The sequence below is a fragment of the Oncorhynchus kisutch genome, linkage group LG27 (genome assembly GCF_002021735.2).
Source record: "Oncorhynchus kisutch isolate 150728-3 linkage group LG27, Okis_V2, whole genome shotgun sequence".
Lineage (NCBI taxonomy): Eukaryota > Metazoa > Chordata > Actinopteri > Salmoniformes > Salmonidae > Oncorhynchus > Oncorhynchus kisutch.
This window is the reverse complement of record NC_034200.2, coordinates 5,013,749-5,038,882: the sequence shown is the minus strand read 5'-3', so window position 1 is coordinate 5,038,882 and position 25,134 is coordinate 5,013,749. Positions and strand designations below refer to the sequence as shown.

The 25,134-nt window shown below is 27.1% G+C and overlaps 1 protein-coding gene across 2 annotated transcripts in view; it reads left to right on the top strand.

Moving 5' to 3' along the window:
* Nucleotides 1-1,900: 1,900 nt before the first annotated feature.
* The window catches only part of LOC109871921 (kelch-like protein 24), a 77,105-nt gene continuing 53,871 nt past the window's right edge, over nucleotides 1,901-25,134 (top strand). Inside the window, exons 1-4 of one of the 2 annotated variants that reach the window (XM_031806799.1) lie at nucleotides 1,901-1,946; nucleotides 2,228-2,272; nucleotides 6,245-6,348; nucleotides 20,568-21,412. In XM_031806799.1, coding sequence (XP_031662659.1) covers nucleotides 6,274-6,348; nucleotides 20,568-21,412 — 920 coding nt within the window. In that variant the 5' untranslated portion in view covers nucleotides 1,901-1,946; nucleotides 2,228-2,272; nucleotides 6,245-6,273. Of the gene's footprint in view, nucleotides 1,947-2,008; nucleotides 2,273-6,244; nucleotides 6,349-20,567; nucleotides 21,413-25,134 lie in introns of those variants that run through there. The other variant, XM_031806798.1, reaches the window with a different exon arrangement.

Genomic DNA, 25,134 nt, shown 5'->3' with positions numbered 1-25,134 from the left:
TCTCCTTATCCGAGTAGTATTGTACAACATAATAATGCAGCTATGAAATTATGCCATGATCCATTTAACCCCTCCCCTTGTCCTTTGTGGAGAGCTGCAGCAGCATGTTTTCCACCATTCTACCCAAATGCCCCATATCGGGTTACACCTGAAAAACATACCCTTTGTTTACCCCATGCCTGAAAGTTCCAAGTATCTTCATTGCTTTTATGTAGATTTACAATTATACATACCTTGCAAGTCAAAGGTTTAGACTCCTACTCATGTTTCTTCATTTGTACTATTTTCTACATTGTAGAATAATAGTGAAGACATCAAAACTATGAAATAACACATATGGAATCATGTAGTAACCAAAAAAGTGTTAAAGAAATCTAAATATATTTTATATATAGCCACCCTTTGTGTTGATGACAGCTTTGCACACTCTTCGTATTCTCTCAACCAGCTTCACCCGGAATGCTTTTACAACAGTCTTGAAGGAGTTCCCATGCATACTGAGCCCTCGTTGGCTACTTTTCCTTCACTCTGCGGTCCAACTCATTCCAAACCATCTCAATTGGGTTGAGGTTGGGGGATTGTAGAGGCCAGGTCATCTGATGTAGCACTCTATCACTCTCCTTCTTGGCCAAATAGCCGTACACAGCCTGGGGGTGTGTTTTGGGTCAGTGGCCTGTTGAAAAACAATGATAGTCCCACTAAGAGCAAACCAGATGGAATGGTGTATCGCTGCAGAATGCTGTGGTAACCATGCTGGTTAAGTGTGCCTAAAATTCTCAAGAAATCACCGACAGTGTCACCAGCAAAGCACCCCCACACCATCACACCTCCTCCTCCTTGCTTCACGGTGGGAACCAAACATGCAGAGATCATCACTTCACCTACTCGTCTCTCAAAGACACGGTGGTTGGAATCAAAAATCTTGAATTTGGACTCATCAGACCAAAGGACAGATTTCCACCGGCCTAATGTCCATTACTCGTGTTTCTTGGCCCAAGCAAGTCTCTTCTTATTATTGGTGTCCTTTAGTAGTGGTTTCTTTGCAGCAATTCGACCATGAAGGCCTGATTCATGCAGTCTCCTCTGAACAGTTGATGTTGAGATGTGTCTGTTACTTGAACTCTGTGACGCATTTATATGGGCTGAAATCTGAGGCTGGTAACTCTAATGAACATATCCTCTGCAGCAGAGGTAACTCTGGGTCTTCCTTTCCTGTGGCGGTCCTCATGAGAGCCAGTTTCATCATAGCACTTGATGGTTTTTGCGACTGCACTTGAATATTCAAAGTTCTTTACATTTTCCTGACCTTCATATTTTAAAGTAATGATGGACTGTTGTTTCTCTAACCTTCTTTCCATAATAAGGACCATTTTTAAAAACTAAATAAGGCTATCTTCTGTATACCACCCACTACCTTTTCACAACACAACTGATTGGATCAAATGCATTAAGAAGGAAAGAAATTACACACATTAGCTTTTATCAAGGCACACCTGTTAGTTGAAATGCATTCCATGTGACTACCTCATGAAGCTGGTTGAGAAAATGCCAAGAGTGTGCAAAGCTGTCATCAAGGCAAAGGGTGGCTACTTTGAAGAATCTCAAATCTCAATCTCTGATAGGATATAACACAACTATGTTATTGACCAGAGTGGGATTGTAAATCAAGTAAATTGTTATTTTTCAATTAAACTTTAAAACTCTTTGTCAGCATTCAGCAATATGGAAAGTTACTGAAGTATGTCTGATTTATAATTTACTAGTCTCCCAACTCATGCGCATACGTGACTCAATGAATAATCATTAGGCCTAGATTACTATTAGGCAATATCCTGTACATGATTACTCAATCGGTGTTGACAACAAAGTTTCAAGGGTTTTTGTGAGAAAGTGGACAACGTCAGGGGAGTGTTTGCAAACAAAGACCAGCCACGTGGAGGACAAAGGTACGTTGGGAAGTGCTGTTTCTGATTCCACAACTGAAATACACTACCCATAAGCACCAATATTCCTAGTTGACTAGGTCGGCATATCCCGAGGATGTGACATGTATCTCGGTGTGATGTTTACACTTTGTTACAGTTCTTTGTCTCGAGCATAATAAATCATGATGTCTGGGGCATAGATACATATATATTTTTGTATAAGAAACATTGCCATCATACCATTTTTGGATCAAGAATTTTCGGATCAACATTTTCAGAACTTTTTTCTTGTTTTTTTTCAGCACTCGAAATAGCCGAGGCGGCTCATACGAAAACTCCAGGATAAGGTAAGGTCTTTAGTCCTAACGTACTGTAAAAATAGTATTTAATACTTTACGTGTATTTCAATACGTTCTAGTATTCAATTGTGGCACTGTATAGTCGTATCCTGTTTAAGTGAATTTGGTGTGCCTTTGTTGAGCTAAGCATAATTAAGCACCGTTCAAGGTTGACGAGAAGAGGTCATCGACAATAAAAACAAAAGCTACCAGATAGGCTAATGTATAATTTATGAGATTATAATGCCTGCCATAAAGAGAACTCACGGGGTTTGAACTTTTTTGCAGTTGTTATTGTGCTTATGGCTACATGCATTTTATTAAAAACGATTTGACATTCACGTTCCATTAATTGCTGCATCAATATTGACATTTAATCATTATAATGGTCGATTCCACGATGCATAATATGTCAACCCTGATCAGAATTTCATCTGCTCAAAGATTTTGTGATTTGCTGGGGGGGGGGGGGGGGGGGGGGGGCTCGCAATGTATTATTGAGATTTCGAATAGTAGAATTCATCAGGTGCAACTTCGATATCTGGTTGTGCATCAGCTATTTTTCCCTTATGTCAGTCACTGACAGCTACTCAATTAGCCATTTCAGCTAACAATTTTTAGATTGGTAGTTAGTCCAGCCAGCAATCAATTTAAACTTGTAGTAATCATGGCCAAAATACGGACTGGCACCCAAGACACATGCCCAGGGTCCCTGACCTCCAGGGGGCCCCATTGATTTTGTTAGTCATTCTCACTCAGATATCATATTAACATGGCATAAGTCATGGCAAAATGTGTAGAATTTCAGGAAAGTAGCTTTAAAACTGCAAAAATGTATCTTCGCAGCATGGCAAAATGTGTAGAATTGCAGGAAATGTACTTTAAAACTCATGTTTCTCTCCGAAGTCAAGAGGGGGGGTCCACTAAAATGTTTTGTTTGCGAGGTGCCCTCCCCCCAACCAAATCCCGCTTAGGGCCCCCAAAAGGCTAGAGCCACTGGCAAAACCTGACTTTCTTTGTGTTGCTTGATTAGAAGGAGGTGCTACGGACAATGATAAGCACACGCTAACAGGTTCCGCTTGTGCGTCTGGCTGTGTGTGCCAGGTTAAATATAGCCTGGAGGGAGAATGGCCTAATTTATCAGTAAAGCCAGACGCATTCGCTTTATGAACGACCTCTGTCCAGTACGTGCTCATGGAGGGACGGGGCACATGCTGGTGCCTCCAAGACAATGCAAGCAAATGTCAACTTCTTTATCTTTACGAGAAAGCAGTTGTTATGAAGGATTCCATTTTTAGAAGTAATTAAACGTGTATGGTTTGAGATCGTCAGCATAGGATAACCCACGCCTGTGGGTGTGTGTGCGTGCCTTCCTGTGTTCCCGTTCCACTTTTACCATCTTACCAATGTCAGAAAACATTAGACAAAATGTGTGAGTTGATGAACAGACATGGTATACTTTATACCCGTTTAATATCCCTCCGCCTTGCCACTCTGTGGAGGTGAACAAAATATACTTCAGAAGAGGAGGACGAGGCTCCCTCCCAGAATGGATTGACATTGATCTGGTTTGGCAGTCAGTCTTTCCGTTCGGCCCACGCAGTTAGATGATCACCGCTGAAAAGACTGTAGGCCTGGTTTTAACCGGCTTCACAGATAGCTAGCCCACTGTTGAAAACATGATGACGTGATGCCTGTCTTTCCTTCACCTGGTTTCTTTCACAACAAACGCAATTGACATTTGGGGTGGGCCCCGCTACCGTTGCACAACAACCTCTCTCTCTCTATAGTCTCTGTGATTATGGCCTTGTCAACTGTTGCACTAAGGGGCACAACTGCTTCAGTACAGAGCCAGAGGAAGGGTTTAGGAGATATTTGAAAATGTCTAAACCCGTCCACTTTCCAACGGGGCTATACATTTGGGCTATACAACGAGTAGCCTCGTTTCGCTGCCAAAAATAAAATGAAACCATCTAGTATTAAGCGAAATAAGAATGTCAAATGTCAAATTCTGGTAGCCTAGTCAAATAATGAACATCCGATCACATTAACCGTTACTCTCTCGCGGGAATTCCACTAATGGTCCGTATGTAGCCAACGTGTTGGTATCTGTACTGATGGCGCAATAGCCATGACAGGGAGACACAGTGGAGTGGTAACACACGTGCAAGCAGTTGCTCCCTATGCCACTTGGGTACACTGCAGCATCCACGAGAGGCTCTCGCTGTAAAGTGAATGCCTGACAGCTTGAAAGATGTTTTGGACACTACCTTAGAAATGGTTGAATTTGTTAAAGCAAGGTTCCTAAACTCTTGTGTATTTTCTGCACTATGCACTGATATGGGCTGCGACAATGTAACGCTTTTACAACATACAGAAATGTGCTGGTTATCAAGGGGCAAAGTATTGACACTTTTTTTTTTAATAGAGAGACGAGCTTAAAGTTTTCTTTACTGACCATAATTTTCACTTGTCTTACCGCTTGCATGATGACTAGTTTCTCACACAACTGGTCTATCTGGGTGATGTTTTTCTCGCCTGAATGATCTGAATCTAAGATTACAGGGACTCTCCGCAACTACATTCAATGGGCGGGACAAAATTGAGGCTATGATTAAGAAGTTGGAGTTCTTCTCTGTCTGCATTAATAAGGACAACACACAGGTCTTTCCATCATTGTATGATTTTTGTGTGTCCAAATGAACTCAAGCTTACGGACAATGTCAAATGTGATATAGCGAAGCACCTGAGTGAGTTGGGTGTGCAATCCCGGATGACACAAACAACTTGATCCATTATCCCTTCCATGCCCTGCCTCCAGTCCACTTACCGATATCTGAACAAGAGAGCCTCATCGAAATTGCAACAAGCGGTTCTGTGAAAATTTAATTTAATCAGAAGCCACTGCCAGATTTCTGGATTGGGCTGCGCTCTGAGTATCCTGCTTTGGCAAATCGTGCTGTTAAGACACTGATGCCCTTTGCAACCATGTGCCTATGTGAGAGTGGATCCTCGGCCCTCACTAGCATGAACTAAATACAGGCACAGACTGTGTGTGGAAAATGATTTAAGACAGACTGTCTCCAATACAACCCAGCAATGCAGAGTTATGTGCATCCTTTCAAGAACACCCTTCTCATTAACCTGTGGTGAGTTATTCACCATTTTCGATGAACAAATACGGTTTTATATGTAAGATGGCTAAATAAAGAGCAAAATGATTGATTATTATTATATTATTATTTGTGCCCTGGTCCTATAAGAGCTCTTTGTCACTTCTTATGAGCCGGGTTGTGACAAAAACTCACACTCGTTCTTATGTTTAATACATTTATTGTACAGTGTGTGTGGGGGAGGCTTACAATGATGACAAAAAAACAACATTTGAGAGTGCGCTGACCCTGGTGCTGGAGGGGGTGCGCAGCTGGAGGTTGAATGTTTGAAGGGGTTCAGAACTATAAAAAGTTTGAGAACCACTGCTCTATTGTGATGCAAGATACTGTATATCTCTACCCTGAAGGCTTTGGAATTGTTTGTTCAACTCTTCTCCTCACTTCTTCTTCTCACTGAAGCGCAAAATAGGTTGTTTCCCTTATGACTCCTTTATATCTACTGCCTCTGTTGTGTACTTCTTTTCTCCAATTCATCACAGCAACAATGGTTCAAGTTAAGTAGTTAAGCTTAAGTTCATGTAGCTTGTATAACTTGATTTATACTTATATATTGTACGATTTGATCTCGAGTTACGCAGGCTTAAAACACATCTATAACACATGTATAATCAGATCTACAGTTCTATAGGGTATAACGCAAAACATATAAGCTGATTTACACTTATATAGGCTTATAACATTCTCTCTCTCTCTATAATGTATCGGGTATAATCTGATTTAAACATACAGGCCTGTAAAACCTGTAAATAGTAGCTTGAGCCACACATTCATTTACCAATTTATAAATGATTTTTTGTCTTTCTTCCAGGTATCCGGTAGTTCTACAGAGCAGCAGCCATGGTGTTGATCCTGGGCAGACGGCTGAACAGGGAGGACTCTGGGACCCGGGACTCCCCCGCTGTCAAACGAAAGGTGCACACCAAACCCACCCATTTCATCAGAATTCAGAGTACATCTTAGCTGTTTATTTTGTCCAAAAATTTAAACATTATACTGAAATTATACTGCGGTGCATTTGTGTTGATTTTAAATCCAATGTGAAGCAATCATTCCCCAGTGGCAAATAAAAACATAATAAAACATAATAAAAACAATAAAACATAATAAAAACACAATAAAAACATAATAAAAACATAGTAAAACATAATAAAAAATAATAAAACATAATAAAAACAATAAAACATAATAAAAACAATAAAACATAATAAAAACATAATAAAACATAATAAAACATAATAAACATAATAAAAACAATAAAACATAATAAAAACATAATAAAAACATAGTAAAACATTTAAAAATAATAATAATATAATAAAAACATAATAAAACAATAAAACATAATAAAAACAATAAAACATAATAAAAACATAATAAAAACATAGTAAAACATAATAAAAATAATAAAAACATAAAAAACATAATAAAAACAATAAAACATAATAAAACATAATAAAAACATAGTAAAACATAATAAAAAATAATAAAAACATAATAAAACATAATAAAAACAATAAACATAATAAAAACAATAAAACATAATAAAAACATAGTAAAACATAATAAAAAAATATAAAACATAATAAAACATAATAAAAACAATAAAACATAATAAAAACATAATAAAAACATAGTAAAACATAATAAAAACAATAAACATAATAAAAACAATAAAACATAATAAAAAACATAGTAAAACATACTAAAAACATAGTAAAACATAATAAAAACATAGTAAAACATAAAAAACAAATAAACATAATGAAAACATAGTAAAACATAATCAAAACCATAGTAAAACATAATAAAAAATAATAAAACATAATAAAAACAATAAAACATAATAAAAACAATAAAACATAATAAAAACATAATAAAAACATAATAAAACATAATAAAACATAATAAAAACAATAAAACATAATAAAAACATAATAAAAACATAGTAAAACATTAAAAAATAAACAAATAATAATAAAAACATAATAAAAACAATAAAACATAATAAAAACAATAAAACATAATAAAAACATAATAAAAACATAGTAAAACATAATAAAAACAATAAAACATAATAAAAACAATAAAACATAATAAAAACATAGTAAAACATAATAAAAACATAGTAAAACATAATAAAAACAATAAAACATAATAAAAACAATAAAACATAATAAAAACAATAAAACATAATAAAAACATAATAAAAACATAGTAAAACATAATAAAAAATAATAAAAACATAATAAAACATAATAAAAACAATAAAACATAATAAAAACATAATAAAAACATAGTAAAACATAAAACATAGTAAATCCAGTGTGTTCATCTTGTCTTGAAAAGCAATTAGAAGTGCAATGTGAAGCAATCATTCCCCAGTGGCAAATAAAAACATAGTAAAAACATAATAAAAACATAGTAAAACATAATAAAACATAATAAAAACATAGTAAAACATAGTAAAACATAATGAAAACTAGTAAAAACATAATAAAAAACAATAAACATAATAAAAACATAGTAAACATAATAAAAACATAATGAAAACATAGTAAAACATATTAAACATAGTAAAACATAATAAAAACATAATGAAAACATAGTAAAACAATAAAAACAATAAAACATAATAAAAACAAGTAAAGACAATAAAAACATAGTAAAACATAAAGAAAAACAATAAAACATAAATGAAAACATAGTAAAACATAATAAAACATAGTAAAACATAGAAACATAGTAAAACATAATAAAACAATAAAAAATAATAAAAACAATAACAAAAACAATAACATAATAAACATACTCAAACATAGTAAAACATAATAAAAATAATAAAAACCTATAAAACATAATAAAAACAATAAAACATAATAAAAACAATAAACATAATAAAAACATANAAACATAGTAAAACATAATAAAAACAATAAAACATAATGAAAACAATAACAAAAACATAGTTTAAAACATAATAAAAAAAATAAAACATAACAAAAACATAGTAAAACATAATAAAAACATAGTAAAACATAATAAAAAAACATAGTAAAACATAATATAAAAACATAGTAAAAACATAATAAAAACATAGTAAAACATATAAAAAACATTGTAAAACATAATAAAACATAGTAAAACATAATAAAAACATAGTAAAACATAATAAAAACATAGTAAAAACATAATAAAAACATAGTAAAACATAATAAAAACAATAAAACATAATAAAAACAAGTAAAACATAATAAAAAATAATAAAAACATAATAAAACATAATAAAAACAATAAAACATAATAAAACATAATAAAAAACATAGTAAAACATAAAACATAGTAAATCCAGTGTGTTCATCTTGTCTTGAAAAGCAATTAGAAGTGCAATGTGAAGCAATCATTCCCCAGTGGCAAATAAAAACATAGTAAAAAAATAATAAAAACATAGTAAAACATAATAAAACATAATAAAAACATAGTAAAACAGTAGTAAACATAATGAAAACATAGTAAAACATAATAAAAACAATAAAACATAATAAAAACATAGTAAAACATAATAAAAACATAATGAAAACATAGTAAAACATATTAAAACATAGTAAAACATAATAAAAACATAATGAAAACATAGTAAAACATAATAAAACAATAAACATAATAAAAAACATAGTAAAACATAATAAAAACATAGTAAAACATAAGAAAAACAATAAAACATAATGAAAACATAGTAAAAACATAATAAAAAACATAGTTAAAACATAAGAAACATAGTAAACATAAATAAAAAAACAATAAAACATAATAAAAACAAATACAAAATTTAATAAAAATAACAAACTATTAACAAATAAATTAAACATAAAAAATAATAAAAACATAATAAAACATAATAAAAACAATAAAAATAATAAAAAACAATAAACATAATAAAAACATAATAAAAACATAGTAAAACATAATAAAAATAATAAACATAATAAAAACATAATAAAACATAATAAAAACAATAAAACATAATAAAAACACAATAAAAACATAATAAAACATAGAAAACAAAAAAAATAATAAAACATAATAAAAACAATAAAACATAATAAAAACAATAAAACATAATAAAAACATAATAAAACATAATAAAACATAATAAACATAATAAAAACAATAAAACATAATAAACACTATAAAAACATAGTAAAACATTAAAATAAAAAATTATAATAATAAAAACATAATAAAACCAATAAAACATAATAAAAACAATAAAACATAATAAAAACATAATAAAACATAGTAAAACATAATAAAAAATAATAAAAACATAATAAAACATAATAAAAACAATAAAACATAATAAAACATAATAAAAACATAGTAAAACATAATAAAAATATACAAACATAATAAAACATAATAAAAACAATAAAACATAATAAAAACAATAAAACATAATAAAAACATAATAAACACATAGTAAAACATAATAAAAATAATAAAAACATAATATAAAACATAATAAAACAATAAAACATAATAAAACATAATAAAACATAGTAAAACATAATAAAAACAATAAAACATATAAAAACAATAAAACATAATAAAAACATAGTAAAACATAATAAAACATAGTAAAACATAATAAAAACATAGTAAAACATAATAAAAACAATAAAACATAATAAAAACAATAAAACATAATAAAAACAATAAAACATAATAAAAACATAATAAAAACATAATAAAAACAATAAAACATAATAAAAACATAATAAAAACATAGTAAAACATAAAACATAGTAAATCCAGTGTGTTCATCTTGTCTTGAAAAGCAATTAGAAGTGCAATGTGAAGCAATCATTCCCCAGTGGCAATATAAAAACATAGTAAAAACATAATAAAAACTAGTAAAACATAATAAAACATATAAAAACATAGTAAAACATAATGAAAACATAGTAAACTGATAAAACAATAAAACATAATAAAAACATAGTAAAACATAATAAAAACATAATGAAAAACATAGTAAAACATATTAAAACATAGTAAACATAATAAAAACATAATGAAACATAGTAAAACTAATAAAAACAATAAAACATAATAAAAACATAGTAAAACATAATAAAAACATAGTAAAACATAAGAAAAACAATAAAACATAATGAAAACATAGTAAAACATAATAAAAACATAGTAAAACATAAGAAACATAGTAAAACATAATAAAACAATAAACATAATGAAAACAATAACAAAAACATAGTAAAACATAATAAAAACAATAAAACATAACAAAAACATAGTAAAACATAATAAAAACATAGTAAAACATAATAAAAAACATAGTAAACATATATAAAAACATAGTAAAACATAATAAAAACATAGTAAAACATAATAAAAACATTGTAAAACATAATAAAACATAGTAAAACATAATAAAAACATAGTAAAACATAATAAAAACATAGTAAAACATAATAAAAACATAGTAAAACATAATAAAAACAATAAAACATAATAAAAACATAGTAAAACATAATAAAAAATAATAAAAACATAATAAAACATAATAAAAACAATAAAACATAATAAAAACATAATAAAAACATAGTAAAACATAAAACATAGTAAATCCAGTGTGTTCATCTTGTCTTGAAAAGCAATTAGAAGTGCAATGTGAAGCAATCATTCCCCAGTGGCAAATAAAAACATAGTAAAAACATAATAAAAACATAGTAAAACATAATAAAACATAATAAAAACATAGTAAAACATAGTAAAACATAATGAAAACATAGTAAAACATAATAAAAACAATAAAACATAATAAAAACATAGTAAAACATAATAAAAACATAATGAAAACATAGTAAAACATATTAAAACATAGTAAAACATAATAAAAACATAATGAAAACATAGTAAAACATAATAAAAACAATAAAACATAATAAAAACATAGTAAAACATAATAAAAACATAGTAAAAATAAGAAAAACAATAAAACATAATGAAAACATAGTAAAACATAATAAAAACATAGTAAAACATAAGAAACATAGTAAAACATAATAAAAACAATAAAACATAATAAAAACAATAACAAAAACAATAAAACATAATAAAAACATACTAAAAACATAGTAAAACATAATAAAAAATAATAAAAACATAATAAAACATAATAAAAACAATAAAACATAATAAAAACAATAAAACATAATAAAAACATAAATGAAAACATAGTAAACATAATAAAAAATAAAACATAATAAAAACATAGTAAAACATAATAAAAACATAGTAAAAACATAAGAAAACAATAAAACATAATGAAAACATAGTAAAACATAATAAAAATAGTAAAAACATAAGAAACATAGTAAACATAATTAAAACATAAAACATAATAAAAACAATAACAAAAACAATAAACATAATAAAACCATACTAAAAACATAGTAAAACATAATAAAAATAATAAAAACATAATAAACATAATAAAAACAATAAAACATAATAAAAACAATAAAACATAATAAAACATAGTAAAACATAATAAAAAATAATAAAACATAATAAAAACATAATAAACTAATAAACAATAAAACATAATAAAACACAATAAAAACATATAAAAACATAGTAAAACATAATAAAAAAGAATAAAACATAATAAAAACTAAACATATAAAACAATAAAACATAATAAAACATAATAAAAACAGAATAAAACATAATAAAACATAATAAAAACAATAAAACATAATAAAAACATAATAAAACATAGTAAAACATAAAAAAAAAAAAAATTATAATAATAAAAAACATAATAAAAACAATAACACATAAATAAAAACAATAAAAACAATATAAAAACATAATAAAAACATAGTAAAACATAATAAAAAAATAATAAAACATAATAAAACATAATAAAAACAATAAAACATAATAAAAACATAATAAAAACATAGTAAAACATAATAAAAATAATACCAAACATAATACAACCGATATAAAAACAATAAAACATCATAAAACAATAAAACATAATAAAAACATAATAACAACATAGTAAACATAATAAAAAATAATAAAAACATATAAAAACAGAATAAAAACAATAAAACATAATAAAAACATAAATAAAACACATAGTAAAACTAATACATATAATAAAAACAATAAACATAATAAAAACATAGTAAAACATAATAAAAACATAGTAAAACATAATAAAAACATAGTAAAACATAATAAAACAATAAAACATAATAAAAACAATAAAAACATAATAAAAACATAAAAACATAATAAAAACATAATAAAAACATAATAAAAACAATAAAACATAATAAAAACATAATAAAAACATAGTAAAACATAAACATAGTAAATCCAGTGTGTTCATCTTGTCTTGAAAAGCAATTAGAAGTGCAATGTGAAGCAATCATTCCCCAGTGGCAAATAAAAACATAGTAAAACATAATAAAAAATAGTAAAACATAATAAAACATAATAAAAACATAGTAAAACATAATGAAAACATAGTAAAACATGATAAAAACAATAAAACATAATAAAAACATAGTAAAACATAATAAAAACATAATGAAAACATAGTAAAAACATATTAAAACATAGTAAAACATAATAAAAACATAATGAAAACATAGTAAAACATATAAAAACAATAAAACATAATAAAAACATAGTAAAACATAATAAAAACATAGTAAAACATAAGAAAAACAATAAAACATAATGAAAACATAGTAAAACATAATAAAAACATAGTAAAACATAAGAAACATAGTAAAACATAATAAAAACAATAAAACATAATGAAAACAATAACAAAAACATAGTAAAACATAATAAAAACAATAAAACATAACAAAAACATAGTAAAACATAATAAAAACATAGTAAAACATAATAAAAAAACATAGTAAAACATAATATAAAAACATAGTAAAACATAATAAAAACATAGTAAAACATAATAAAAACATTGTAAAACATAATAAAACATAGTAAAACATAATAAAAACATAGTAAAACATAATAAAAACATAGTAAAACATAATAAAAACATAGTAAAACATAATAAAAACAATAAAACATAATAAAAACATAGTAAAACATAATAAAAAATAATAAAAACATAATAAAAAATAATAAAAACAATAAACATAATAAAAACATAATAAAAACATAGTAAAACATAAAACATAGTAATCCAGTGTGTTCATCTTGTCTTGAAAAGCATTAGAAGTGCAATGTGAAGCAATCATTCCCCAGTGGCAAATAAAAACATAGTAAAAACATAATAAAAACATAGTAAACATAATAAAACATAATAAAAACATAGTAAAACATAGTAAAAACATAATGAAAACATAGTAAAACATAATAAAAACAATAAAACATAATAAAAACATAGTAAAACATAATAAAAAACATAATGAAAACATAGTAAACATATTAAAACATAGTAAAACATATAAAAAACATAATGAAAACATAGTAAAACATAATAAAAACAATAAAACATAATAAAAACATAGTAAACATAATAAAAACATAGTAAAACATAAGAAAAACAATAAAACATAATGAAAACATAGTAAACATAATAAAAACATAGTAAAACATAAGAAACATAGTAAAACATAATAAAACAATAAAACATAATAAAAACAATAACAAAAACAATAAAACATAATAAAAAACATACTAAAAACCATAGTAAAACATAATAAAACATAATAAAAACATAATAAAACATAATAAAAACAATAAAACATAATAAAAACAATAAAACATAATAAAAACATAATAAAAACATAGTAAAACATAAAAAAAATAATAAACATAATAAAAACATAATAAACATAATAAAAACAATAAAACATAATAATAAACACAATAAAACATAATAAAAACATAGTAAAACATATAAAAATAATAAAAATAATAAAAACAATAAAACATAATAAAAACAATAAAACATAATAAAACATAATAAAAACAATAATAAACATAATAAAACATATAAAAAACAATAAAACATAATAAAACATAATAAAAACTAGTAAAACATAAAAGAAAAAAAATTATAATAATAAAAACATAATAAAACAATAAACATAATAAAAACAATAAACATAATAAAAACATAATAAAACATAGTAAAAACCATAATAAAAAATAATAAAACCATAATAAAACATAATAAAACAATAAAACATAATAAAACATAATAAAAACATAGTAAAACATAATAAAAAATAATACAACATAATAACAACATAATAAAACCAATAAAACATAATAAAACAATAAAACATAATAAAAACATAATAAAAACATAGTAAAACATAATAAAAAAAATATAAAAACATAATAAACATAATAAAAACAATAAAACATAATAAAACATAATAAAAACATAGTACAACATAATAAAACAATAAACATAATAAAAACAATAAAACATAATAAAAACATAGTAAAACATAATAAAAACATAGTAAAACATAATAAAACATAGTAAAACATAATAAAAACAATAAAAGCATATAAAACAATAAAACATAATAAAACAATAAAACATAATAAAAACATAATAAAAACATAATAAAACAATAAAACATAATAAAAACATAATAAAAACATAGTAAAACATAAAACATAGTAAATCCAGTGTGTTCATCTTGTCTTGAAAAGCAATTAGAAGTGCAATGTGAAGCAATCATTCCCCAGTGGCAAATAAAAACATAGTAAAAACATAATAAAAACATAGTAAAACATAATAAAACATAATAAAAACATAGTAAAACATAATGAAAACATAGTAAAACATGATAAAAACAATAAACATAATAAAAACATAGTAAAACATAATAAAAAATAATGAAAACATAGTAAAACATATTAAAACATAGTAAAACATAATAAAAACATAATGAAAACATAGTAAACATAATAAAACAATAAAACATAATAAAAACATAGTAAAACATAATAAAACTAGTAAAACATAAGAAAAACAATAAAACATAATGAAAACATAGTAAAAACATAATAAAAACATAGTAAAACATAAGAAAACATAGTAAACATAATAAAAACAATAAAACATAATGAAAACAATAACAAAAACATAGTAAAACATAATAAAACAATAAACATAACAAAACATAGTAAACATAATAAAAACATAGTAAAACATAATAAAAAAAAATAGTAAAACATAATATAAAAACATAGTAAAACATAATAAAACATAGTAAAACATAATAAAACATTGTAAAACATAATAACAACATAGTAAAACATAATAAAACATAGTAAAAACATAATAAAAACATAGTAAAACATAATAAAAACATAGTAAACATAATAAAAACAATAAACATAATAAAAACATAGTAAACATAATAAAAAATAATAAAAACATAATAAAACATAATAAAAACAATAAAACATAATAAAACATAATAAAAACATAGTAAAACATAAAACATAGTAAATCCAGTGTGTTCACTGTCTTGAAAAGCAATTAGAAGTGCAATGTGAAGCAATCATTCCCCAGTGGCAAATAAAAACATAGTAAAAACATAATAAAAACATAGTAAACATAATAAAACATAATAAAACATAGTTAAAAACCATAGTAAAACATAATGAAAACATAGTAAAACATAATAAAACAATAAAACATAATAAAAACATAGTAAAACATAATAAAAACATAATGAAAAACATAGTAAAACATATTAAAACATAGTAAAACATAATAAAAACATAATGAAAACATAGTAAAACATAATAAAAACAATAAAACATAATAAAAACATAGTAAAACATAATAAAAACATAGTAAAAACATAAGAAAAACAATAAAACATAATGAAAACATAGTAAAACATAATAAAAACATAGTAAAACATAAGAAACATAGTAAAACATAATAAAAACAATAAAACATAATAAAAACAATAACAAAAACAATAAAACATAATAAAAACATACTAAAAACATAGTAAAACATAATAAAAAATAATAAAAACATAATAAAACATAATAAAAACAATAAAACATAATAAAAACAATAAAACATAATAAAAACATAATAAAAACATAGTAAAACATAATAAAAAATAATAAAACATAATAAAAACATAATAAAACATAATAAAAACAATAAAACATAATAAAAACACAATAAAAACATAATAAAAACATAGTAAAACATAATAAAAAATAATAAAACATAATAAAAACAATAAAACATAATAAAAACAATAAAACATAATAAAAACATAATAAAAACATAATAAAACATAATAAAACATAATAAAAACAATAAAACATAATAAAAACATAATAAAAACATAGTAAAACATAGAAATAAAAAATTATAATAATAAAAACATAATAAAAACAATAAAACATAATAAAAACAATAAAACATAATAAAACATAATAAAAACATAGTAAAACATAATAAAAAATAATAAAAACATAATAAAACATAATAAAACAATAAAACATAATAAAAACATAATAAAAACATAGTAAAACATAATAAAAAATAATAAAAACATAATAAAACATAATAAAAACAATAAACATAATAAAAACAATAAAACATAATAAAAACATAATAAAAACATAGTAAAACATAATAAAAAATAATAAAACATAATAAAACATAATAAAAACAATAAAACATAATAAAAACATAATAAAAACATAGTAAAACATAATAAAAACAATAAAACATAATAAAAACAATAAAACATAATAAAAACATAGTAAAACATAATAAAAACATAATAAAACATAATAAAACATAATAAAAACAATAAAACATAATAAAAACATAATAAAAACATAGTAAAACATAGAAATAAAAAAATTATAATAATAAAAACATAATAAAAACAATAAACATAATAAAAACAATAAACATAATAAAAACATAATAAAAACATAGTAAAACATAATAAAAAATAATAAAACATAATAAAACATAATAAAAACAATAAAACATAATAAAAACATAATAAAACATAGTAAAACATAATAAAAAATAATAAAAACATAATAAAACATAATAAAAACAATAAAACATAATAAAAACAATAAAACATAATAAAAACATAATAAAACATAGTAAAACATAATAAAAAATAATAAAACATAATAAAACATAATAAAAACAATAAAACATAATAAAAACATAATAAAAACATAGTAAAACATAATAAAAACAATAAAACATAATAAAAACAATAAAACATAATAAAAACATAGTAAAACATAATAAAAACATAGTAAAACATAATAAAAACATAGTAAAACATAATAAAAACAATAAAACATAATAAAAACAATAAAACATAATAAAAACAATAAAACATAATAAAAACATAATAAAACATAATAAAAACAATAAAACATAATAAAAACATAATAAAAACATAGTAAAACATAAAACATAGTAAATCCAGTGTGTTCATCTTGTCTTGAAAAGCAATTAGAAGTGCAATGTGAAGCAATCATTCCCCAGTGGCAAATAAAAACATAGTAAAAACATAATAAAAACATAGTAAAACATAATAAAACATAATAAAAACATAGTAAACATAATGAAAACATAGTAAAACATGATAAAAACAATAAAACATAATAAAAACATAGTAAACATAATAAAAACATAATGAAAACATAGTAAAACATATTAAAACATAGTAAAACATAATAAAAACATAATGAAAACATAGTAAAACATAATAAAAACAATAAAACATAATAAAAACATAGTAAAACATAATAAAAACATAGTAAAACATAAGAAAAACAATAAAACATAATGAAAACATAGTAAAACATAATAAAAACATAGTAAAACATAAGAAACATAGTAAAACATAATAAAAACAATAAAACATAATGAAAACAATAACAAAAACATAGTAAAACATAATAAAAACAATAAAACATAACAAAAACATAGTTAAAACATAATAAAAACATAGTAAAACATAATAAAAAAACATAGTAAAACATAATATAAAAAACATAGTAAAACATAATAAAAACATAGTAAAACATAATAAAAACATTGTAAAACATAATAAAACATAGTAAAACATAATAAAAACATAGTAAAACATAATAAAAACATAGTAAAACATAATAAAAACATAGTAAACATAATAAAAACAATAAAACATAATAAAAACATAGTAAAACATAGTAAAACATAATAAAAACATAGTAAAACATAATGAAAAAACATAGTAAAACATAGTAAAACATAGTAAAACATAATAAAACATAGTAAACATAATAAAAACATAGTAAAACATAATAAAAACATAGTAAAACATAGTAAAACATATAAAACATAGTAAAACATAGTAAAACATAATAAAACATAGTAAAACATAATAAAACATAGTAAAACATAATGAAAAAACATAGTAAAACATAGTAAAACATAATAAAAAATAATAAAAACATAATAAAACATAATAAAAACAATAAAACATAATAAAAACATAGTAAAACATAATAAAAAATAATAAAAACATAATAAAACATAATAAAAACAATAAAACATAATAAAAACAATAAAACATAATAAAAACATAATAAAAACATAGTAAAACATAATAAAAAATAATAAAAACATAATAAAACATAATAAAACAATAAAACATAATAAAAACATAATAAAAACATAGTAAAACATAATAAAAACAATAAAACATAATAAAAACAATAAACATAATAAAAACATAATAAAAACATAGTAAAACATAATAAAAAATAATAAAACATAATAAAACATAATAAAAACAATAAAACATAATAAAAACATAATAAAAACATAGTAAAACATAAAACATAGTAAATCCAGTGTGTTCATCTTGTCTTGAAAAGCAATTAGAAGTGCAATGTGAAGCAATCATTCCCCAGTGGCAAATAAAAACATAGTAAAAACATAATAAAAACATAGTAAAACATAATAAAACATAATAAAAACATAGTAAAACATAATAAAAACAATAAAACATAATAAAAACATAGTAAAACATAATAAAAACATAGTAAAACATAAGAAAAACAATAAAACATAATGAAAACATAGTAAAACATAATAAAAACATAGTAAAACATAAGAAACATAGTAAAACATAATAAAAACATAGTAAAACATAATAAAAACATAGTAAAACATAAGAAAAACAATAAAACATAATGAAAACATAGTAAAACATAATAAAAACATAGTAAAACATAAGAAAAACAATAAAACATAATGAAAACAATAACAAAAACATAGTAAAACATAATAAAAAAACATAGTAAAACATAGTAAAACATTGTAAAACATTATAAAAACAATAAAACATAATAAAAACATAGTAAAACATAATAAAACATAGTAAAACATAATAAAACATAGTAAAACATAATAAAAAAACATAGTAAAACATAATAAAACATAGTAAAACATAATAAAAACATAGTAAAACATAATAAAACATAGTAAAACATAATAAAACATAGTAAAACATAATAAAAACATAGTAAAACATAATAAAACATAGTAAAACATAATAAAAACATAGTAAAACATAATAAAACATAGTAAAACATAATAAAACATAGTAAAACATAATAAAAAAACATAGTAAAACATAATAAAAACATAGTAAAACATAATAAAAAACATAGTAAAACATAATAAAAACATAGTAAAACATAATAAAAACATAGTAAAACATAATAAAACATAGTAAAACATTATAAAAACAATAAAACATAATACAAACATAGTAAAACATAATGAAAAAACATTGTAAATACATAGTAAAACATAATAAAACATAGTAAAACATAATAAAAACATAGTAAAACATAATAAAAACATAGTAAAACATAATGAAACATAGTAAAACATAATTGGCCTAGTAGCTAAACACACAGTTACATTCCCCCTTCCCCACCCCCTTAGTTTACTAGTCAATGCAGGAACACCACTTTGGACCATAAAATCAAACTCATCATCACAATTTTTCTCCTTCCCCAAGGTGTTCGAGGTGGACTCCAAGACGCTGACCGGTAATGAAGTGCTTGACTTCTCCTCCGGCTCCTCCCACTCAGAGGCCATTTTGCAGGTGTTCAATGAGTTCCGCGACAGCCGCCTCTTCACCGACGTGGTCATCAGCGTGCAGGGCCGCGAGTTCCCCTGCCACCGCGCTGTGCTCTCTGCCTGCTCCTCCTACTTCCGCGCTATGTTCTGCAACGACCACCGTGAGTCACGCGAGATGCTGGTGGAGATCAATGGCATTCTGGCCGAGGCCATGGACTCCTTCCTCAGCTACGTCTACACGGGCCGCGCCAAGATCACCACCGACAACGTGCAGTTCCTATTCGAGACCTCCAGCCTCTTCCAGATCTCCCCGCTGCGTGAAGCCTGTGCCAAGTTCCTAGAAGACCAACTAGACCCTTGCAACTGCTTGGGCATCCAGCGCTTCGCAGATGCCCACTCTCTGAAACAGCTAGCCAGCCGCTGCCGCTCGTACGCCCTGGCCAGCTTCCCTGATGTGGCCCAACACGAGGAGTTCCTGGACCTGAGGAGGGACGAGCTGGAGGAGTACATCTGCAGTGACGAACTGGCCATCGGGAAGGAGGAGGTAGTGTTTGAGGCAGTGATGCGCTGGGTGTACCACAGTGTGGAGCCCCGGAGGCCCGTGCTTAAAGAACTGTTACACCATGTCCGTCTGCCCCTGCTGCACCCCAACTACTTTGTCCAGACAGTGGAAGGAGATCAGATCATCCAGACAGCTCCAGAGTGCTACCAGCTCCTCCACGAGGCCCGACGGTACCACGTACTGGGCAACGAGATGATGTCACCCAGAACCCGCCCACGCAGGTATAGTGCAGGGGATGCTGGGAGGTGTAGTTCAGAGGGATCCACCTTAGTCACTCTCTTCTATTCAATTCCCTCAATTTTCCCCCAAGGATAAATTAATATGGAACATCTTTTGGGACCGAATGTTCTGATACATCGAAGTAGGGCTCGTTATCTGTATTGTGTATGTTTCTCTGGAGTGGTGCTGTGTTGTGCATTCAAATCAAGTCACATTTTATTTGTGACAGGGGCTGAATACAACATTACTCTGAAATGTTTACTTACAAGCCCTTTCCCAACAATGCAGAGTTAGAAACTACCACCAAAGAAAAGGAAATAGTATCACAATAAAATAACAATAACGAGGCTATATACAAGGAATACCGGCACCAAGTCACTTTGCAGGGATACAAGGTACAGTGCCTTGCGAAAGTATTCGGCCCCCTTGAACTTTGCGACCTTTTGCCACATTTCAGGCTTCAAACATTAAGATATAAAACTGTATTTTTTTGTGAAGAATCAACAACAAGTGGGACACAATCATGAAGTGGAACGACATTTATTGGATATTTCAAACTTTTTTAACAAATCAAAAACTGAAAAATTGGGCGTGCAAAATTATTCAGCCCCTTTACTTTCAGTGCAGCAAACTCTCTCCAGAAGTTCAGTGAGGATCTCTGAATGATCCAATGTTGACCTAAATGACTAATGATGATTAATACAATCCACCTGTGTGTAATCAAGTCTCCGTATAAATGCACCTGCACTGTGATAGTCTCAGAGGTCCGTTAAAAGCGCAGAGAGCATCATGAAGAACAAGGAACACACCAGGCAGGTCCGAGATACTGTTGTGAAGAAGCTTAAAGCCGGATTTGGATACAAAAAGATTTCCCAAGCTTTAAACATCCCAAGGAGCACTGTGTAAGCGATAATATTGAAATGGAAGGAGTATCAGACCACTGCAAATCTACCAAGACCTGGCCGTCCCTCTAAACTTTCAGCTCATACAAGGAGAAGACTGATCAGAGATGCAGCCAAGAGGCCCATGATCACTCTGGATGAACTGCAGAGATCTACAGCTGAGGTGGGAGACTCTGTCCATAGGACAACAATCAGTCGTATATTGCACAAATCTGGCCTTTATGGAAGAGTGGCAAGAAGAAATCCATTTCTTAAAGATATCCATAAAAAGTGTTGTTTAAAGTTTGCCACAAGCCACCTGGGAGACACACCAAACATGTGGAAGAAGGTGCTTTGGTCAGATGAAACCAAAATTGAACGTAAAAGCAACACAGCTCATCATCCTGAACACACCATCCCCACTGTCAAACATGGTGGTGGCAGCATCATGGTTTGGGCCTGCTTTTCTTCAGCAGGGACAGGGAAGATGGTTAAAATTGATGGGAAGATGGATGGAGCCAAATACAGGACCATTCTGGAAGAACCTGATGGAGTCTGCAAAAGACCTGAGACTGGGACGGAGATTTGTCTTCCAATAAGACAATGATCCAAAACATAAAGCAAAATCTACAATGGAATGGTTCAAAAATAAACATATCCAGGTGTTAGAATGGCCAAGTCAAAGTCCAGACCTGAATCCAATCGAGAATCTGTGGAAAGAACTGAAAACTGCTGTTCACAAATGCTCTCCATCCAACCTCACTGAGCTCGAGCTGTTTTGCAAGGAGGAATGGGAAAAAATGTCAGTCTCTCGATGTGCAAAACTGATAGAGACATACCCCAAGCGACTTACAGCTGTAATCGCAGCAAAAGGTGGTGCTACAAAGTATTAATTTAAGGGGGCTGAATAATTTTGCACGCCCAATTTTTCAGTTTTTGATTTGTTAAAAAAGTTTGAAATATCCAATAAATGTCGTTCCACTTCATGATTGTGTCCCACTTGTTGTTGATTCTTCACAAAAAAATACAGTTTTATATCTTTATGTTTGAAGCCTGAAATGTGGCAAAAGGTCGCAAAGTTCAAGGGGGCCGAATACTTTCGGAAGGCACTGTAGTTGAGGTAATGGATGTCATATGTACATGTAGGTCGGGGTAAAGTGACATTGTTGTTGCTCTGTGTAGTGTTTCTGTGTTGTTGTTGTATTTCTCCACAGCGTCTAGTGTTTAGTTTATTTGTTATTTGGCATATATGCTGAAACAGGAAGTGTTGTGACTGTGTACGGTACAGTTCCAGATCTATTTTCTTCCTCGCCAGAGAGCTGGAAAGCAGATTATGAGTCATTTCTATTTCCTCTTGGCTTGTCACTTATCTGACATTCATTTTATGGAGATTAACTCGGATCCCAAAGTATTAGAAATGTCTGTTTGCAAACGAAAACACCTGCCGTTTATCTTAGCTTTACTCTTAGTTCGGTCAAATAACCACCCACCTTTTCTTCTGTGAGGGAGAGAGAGAGAGAGATGAGACCGAGAGAGAGGTGAGGTAGAATGTCAGTGCCCGCTGTTCACTGTTTTCTCCTCCACACTAGACGGTTTGTTCATGAACTCATAACCCTTTGCTTGTGTGTTATTGTGCAGACAGAGACTCATTTAGTTTGTTCTGTAGTCCCATTTTGAAATGGAAATGTGTCATGAGGTGGAAAGCCATACACATTCCGGTTTGCTGACAGAATAGGTAGGTTGCAAGCATTCGTAGCCTGAACCACATGTGCGTTGGATCTTGTTTTAATAGCAGAAGTGAAGCAGTGTGTCACATACAGTCCTGTTTATTGTAATGTTGTTTGTTTGTGTACAATATACTGTAGATAGGTTCATGTGAGTGTGTGTGCCTCTGAGTTCATCCATATCATTTTCCATTGCTCTTAAAAAGCAACCTAGATACATACAGTATCTGCTGTTTAGACACCACTGGTTTAAACAGTGCTGTTCTCTTGTCTATGGAGTTAAGTATTATTTGACTCTGGGTGTCAGTTAGCTAGCCGGGAGGTGACGTGTCTCTCTCAGGCGTACCGTGTCAGTATCCAGGCAGATCACAACAGACCAGACATAGAGCCTCCTGTATGTTTGTCTTTGTCTGTGTGTGTAGCCTCGGGGGCCACAGGTTTCAGCTCCTGCCAACAGATGCATGCCATCTCCATTCTCCATTCTCCACCCTCCAAACCCCAAAATGGTCCCCATGGGGAAAGTCTGGGGGTCTGACTGCCCTCTATTGATCTCTCACATACATGTGTCTGACCTGAGCTAATCTTTACCAGACAGGTGGGGAATGTAGGACAATATAGGCTAATATAGGCAAAAGTGCACAAAACACGTTGTTAACTAGCATGTCATTGAGTTTGATTTCAAGTTAGCTTAGCATTTCATCCAGGTGGGGATGTTTTGAAGTTTAATTATAAAGATGAATGTTTCTTTGACAGTACCGTGCAGTTGAAGGGGATCATGCTATAGCCCTGGCATACACTTTCCAAACAGGCCCGATTGGGAAGCATTTGGATGTATTATTGAGGTCATTGATATTCAGTGGAGTAGAGCCTTTAGTAGGTAAATTCTATTCTTAAGAAGACTGTGCATTTTGCCAGGTAGACAAATACAATCATGTCAAGTATTACACATTACACGTTGTGAATTACCAATCTAAAGCTGTGCAGCATACTGCCTTCTCTCGTTCACTTTAGTCATGAATCAAAACTGACTCGCCTGTATTGTGGTGTTGCTGGGTTGTGTCTTGTTGCTGTCTCATTTTTCCACTATTACCTGTAGAGGTCGACCGATCATGATTTTTC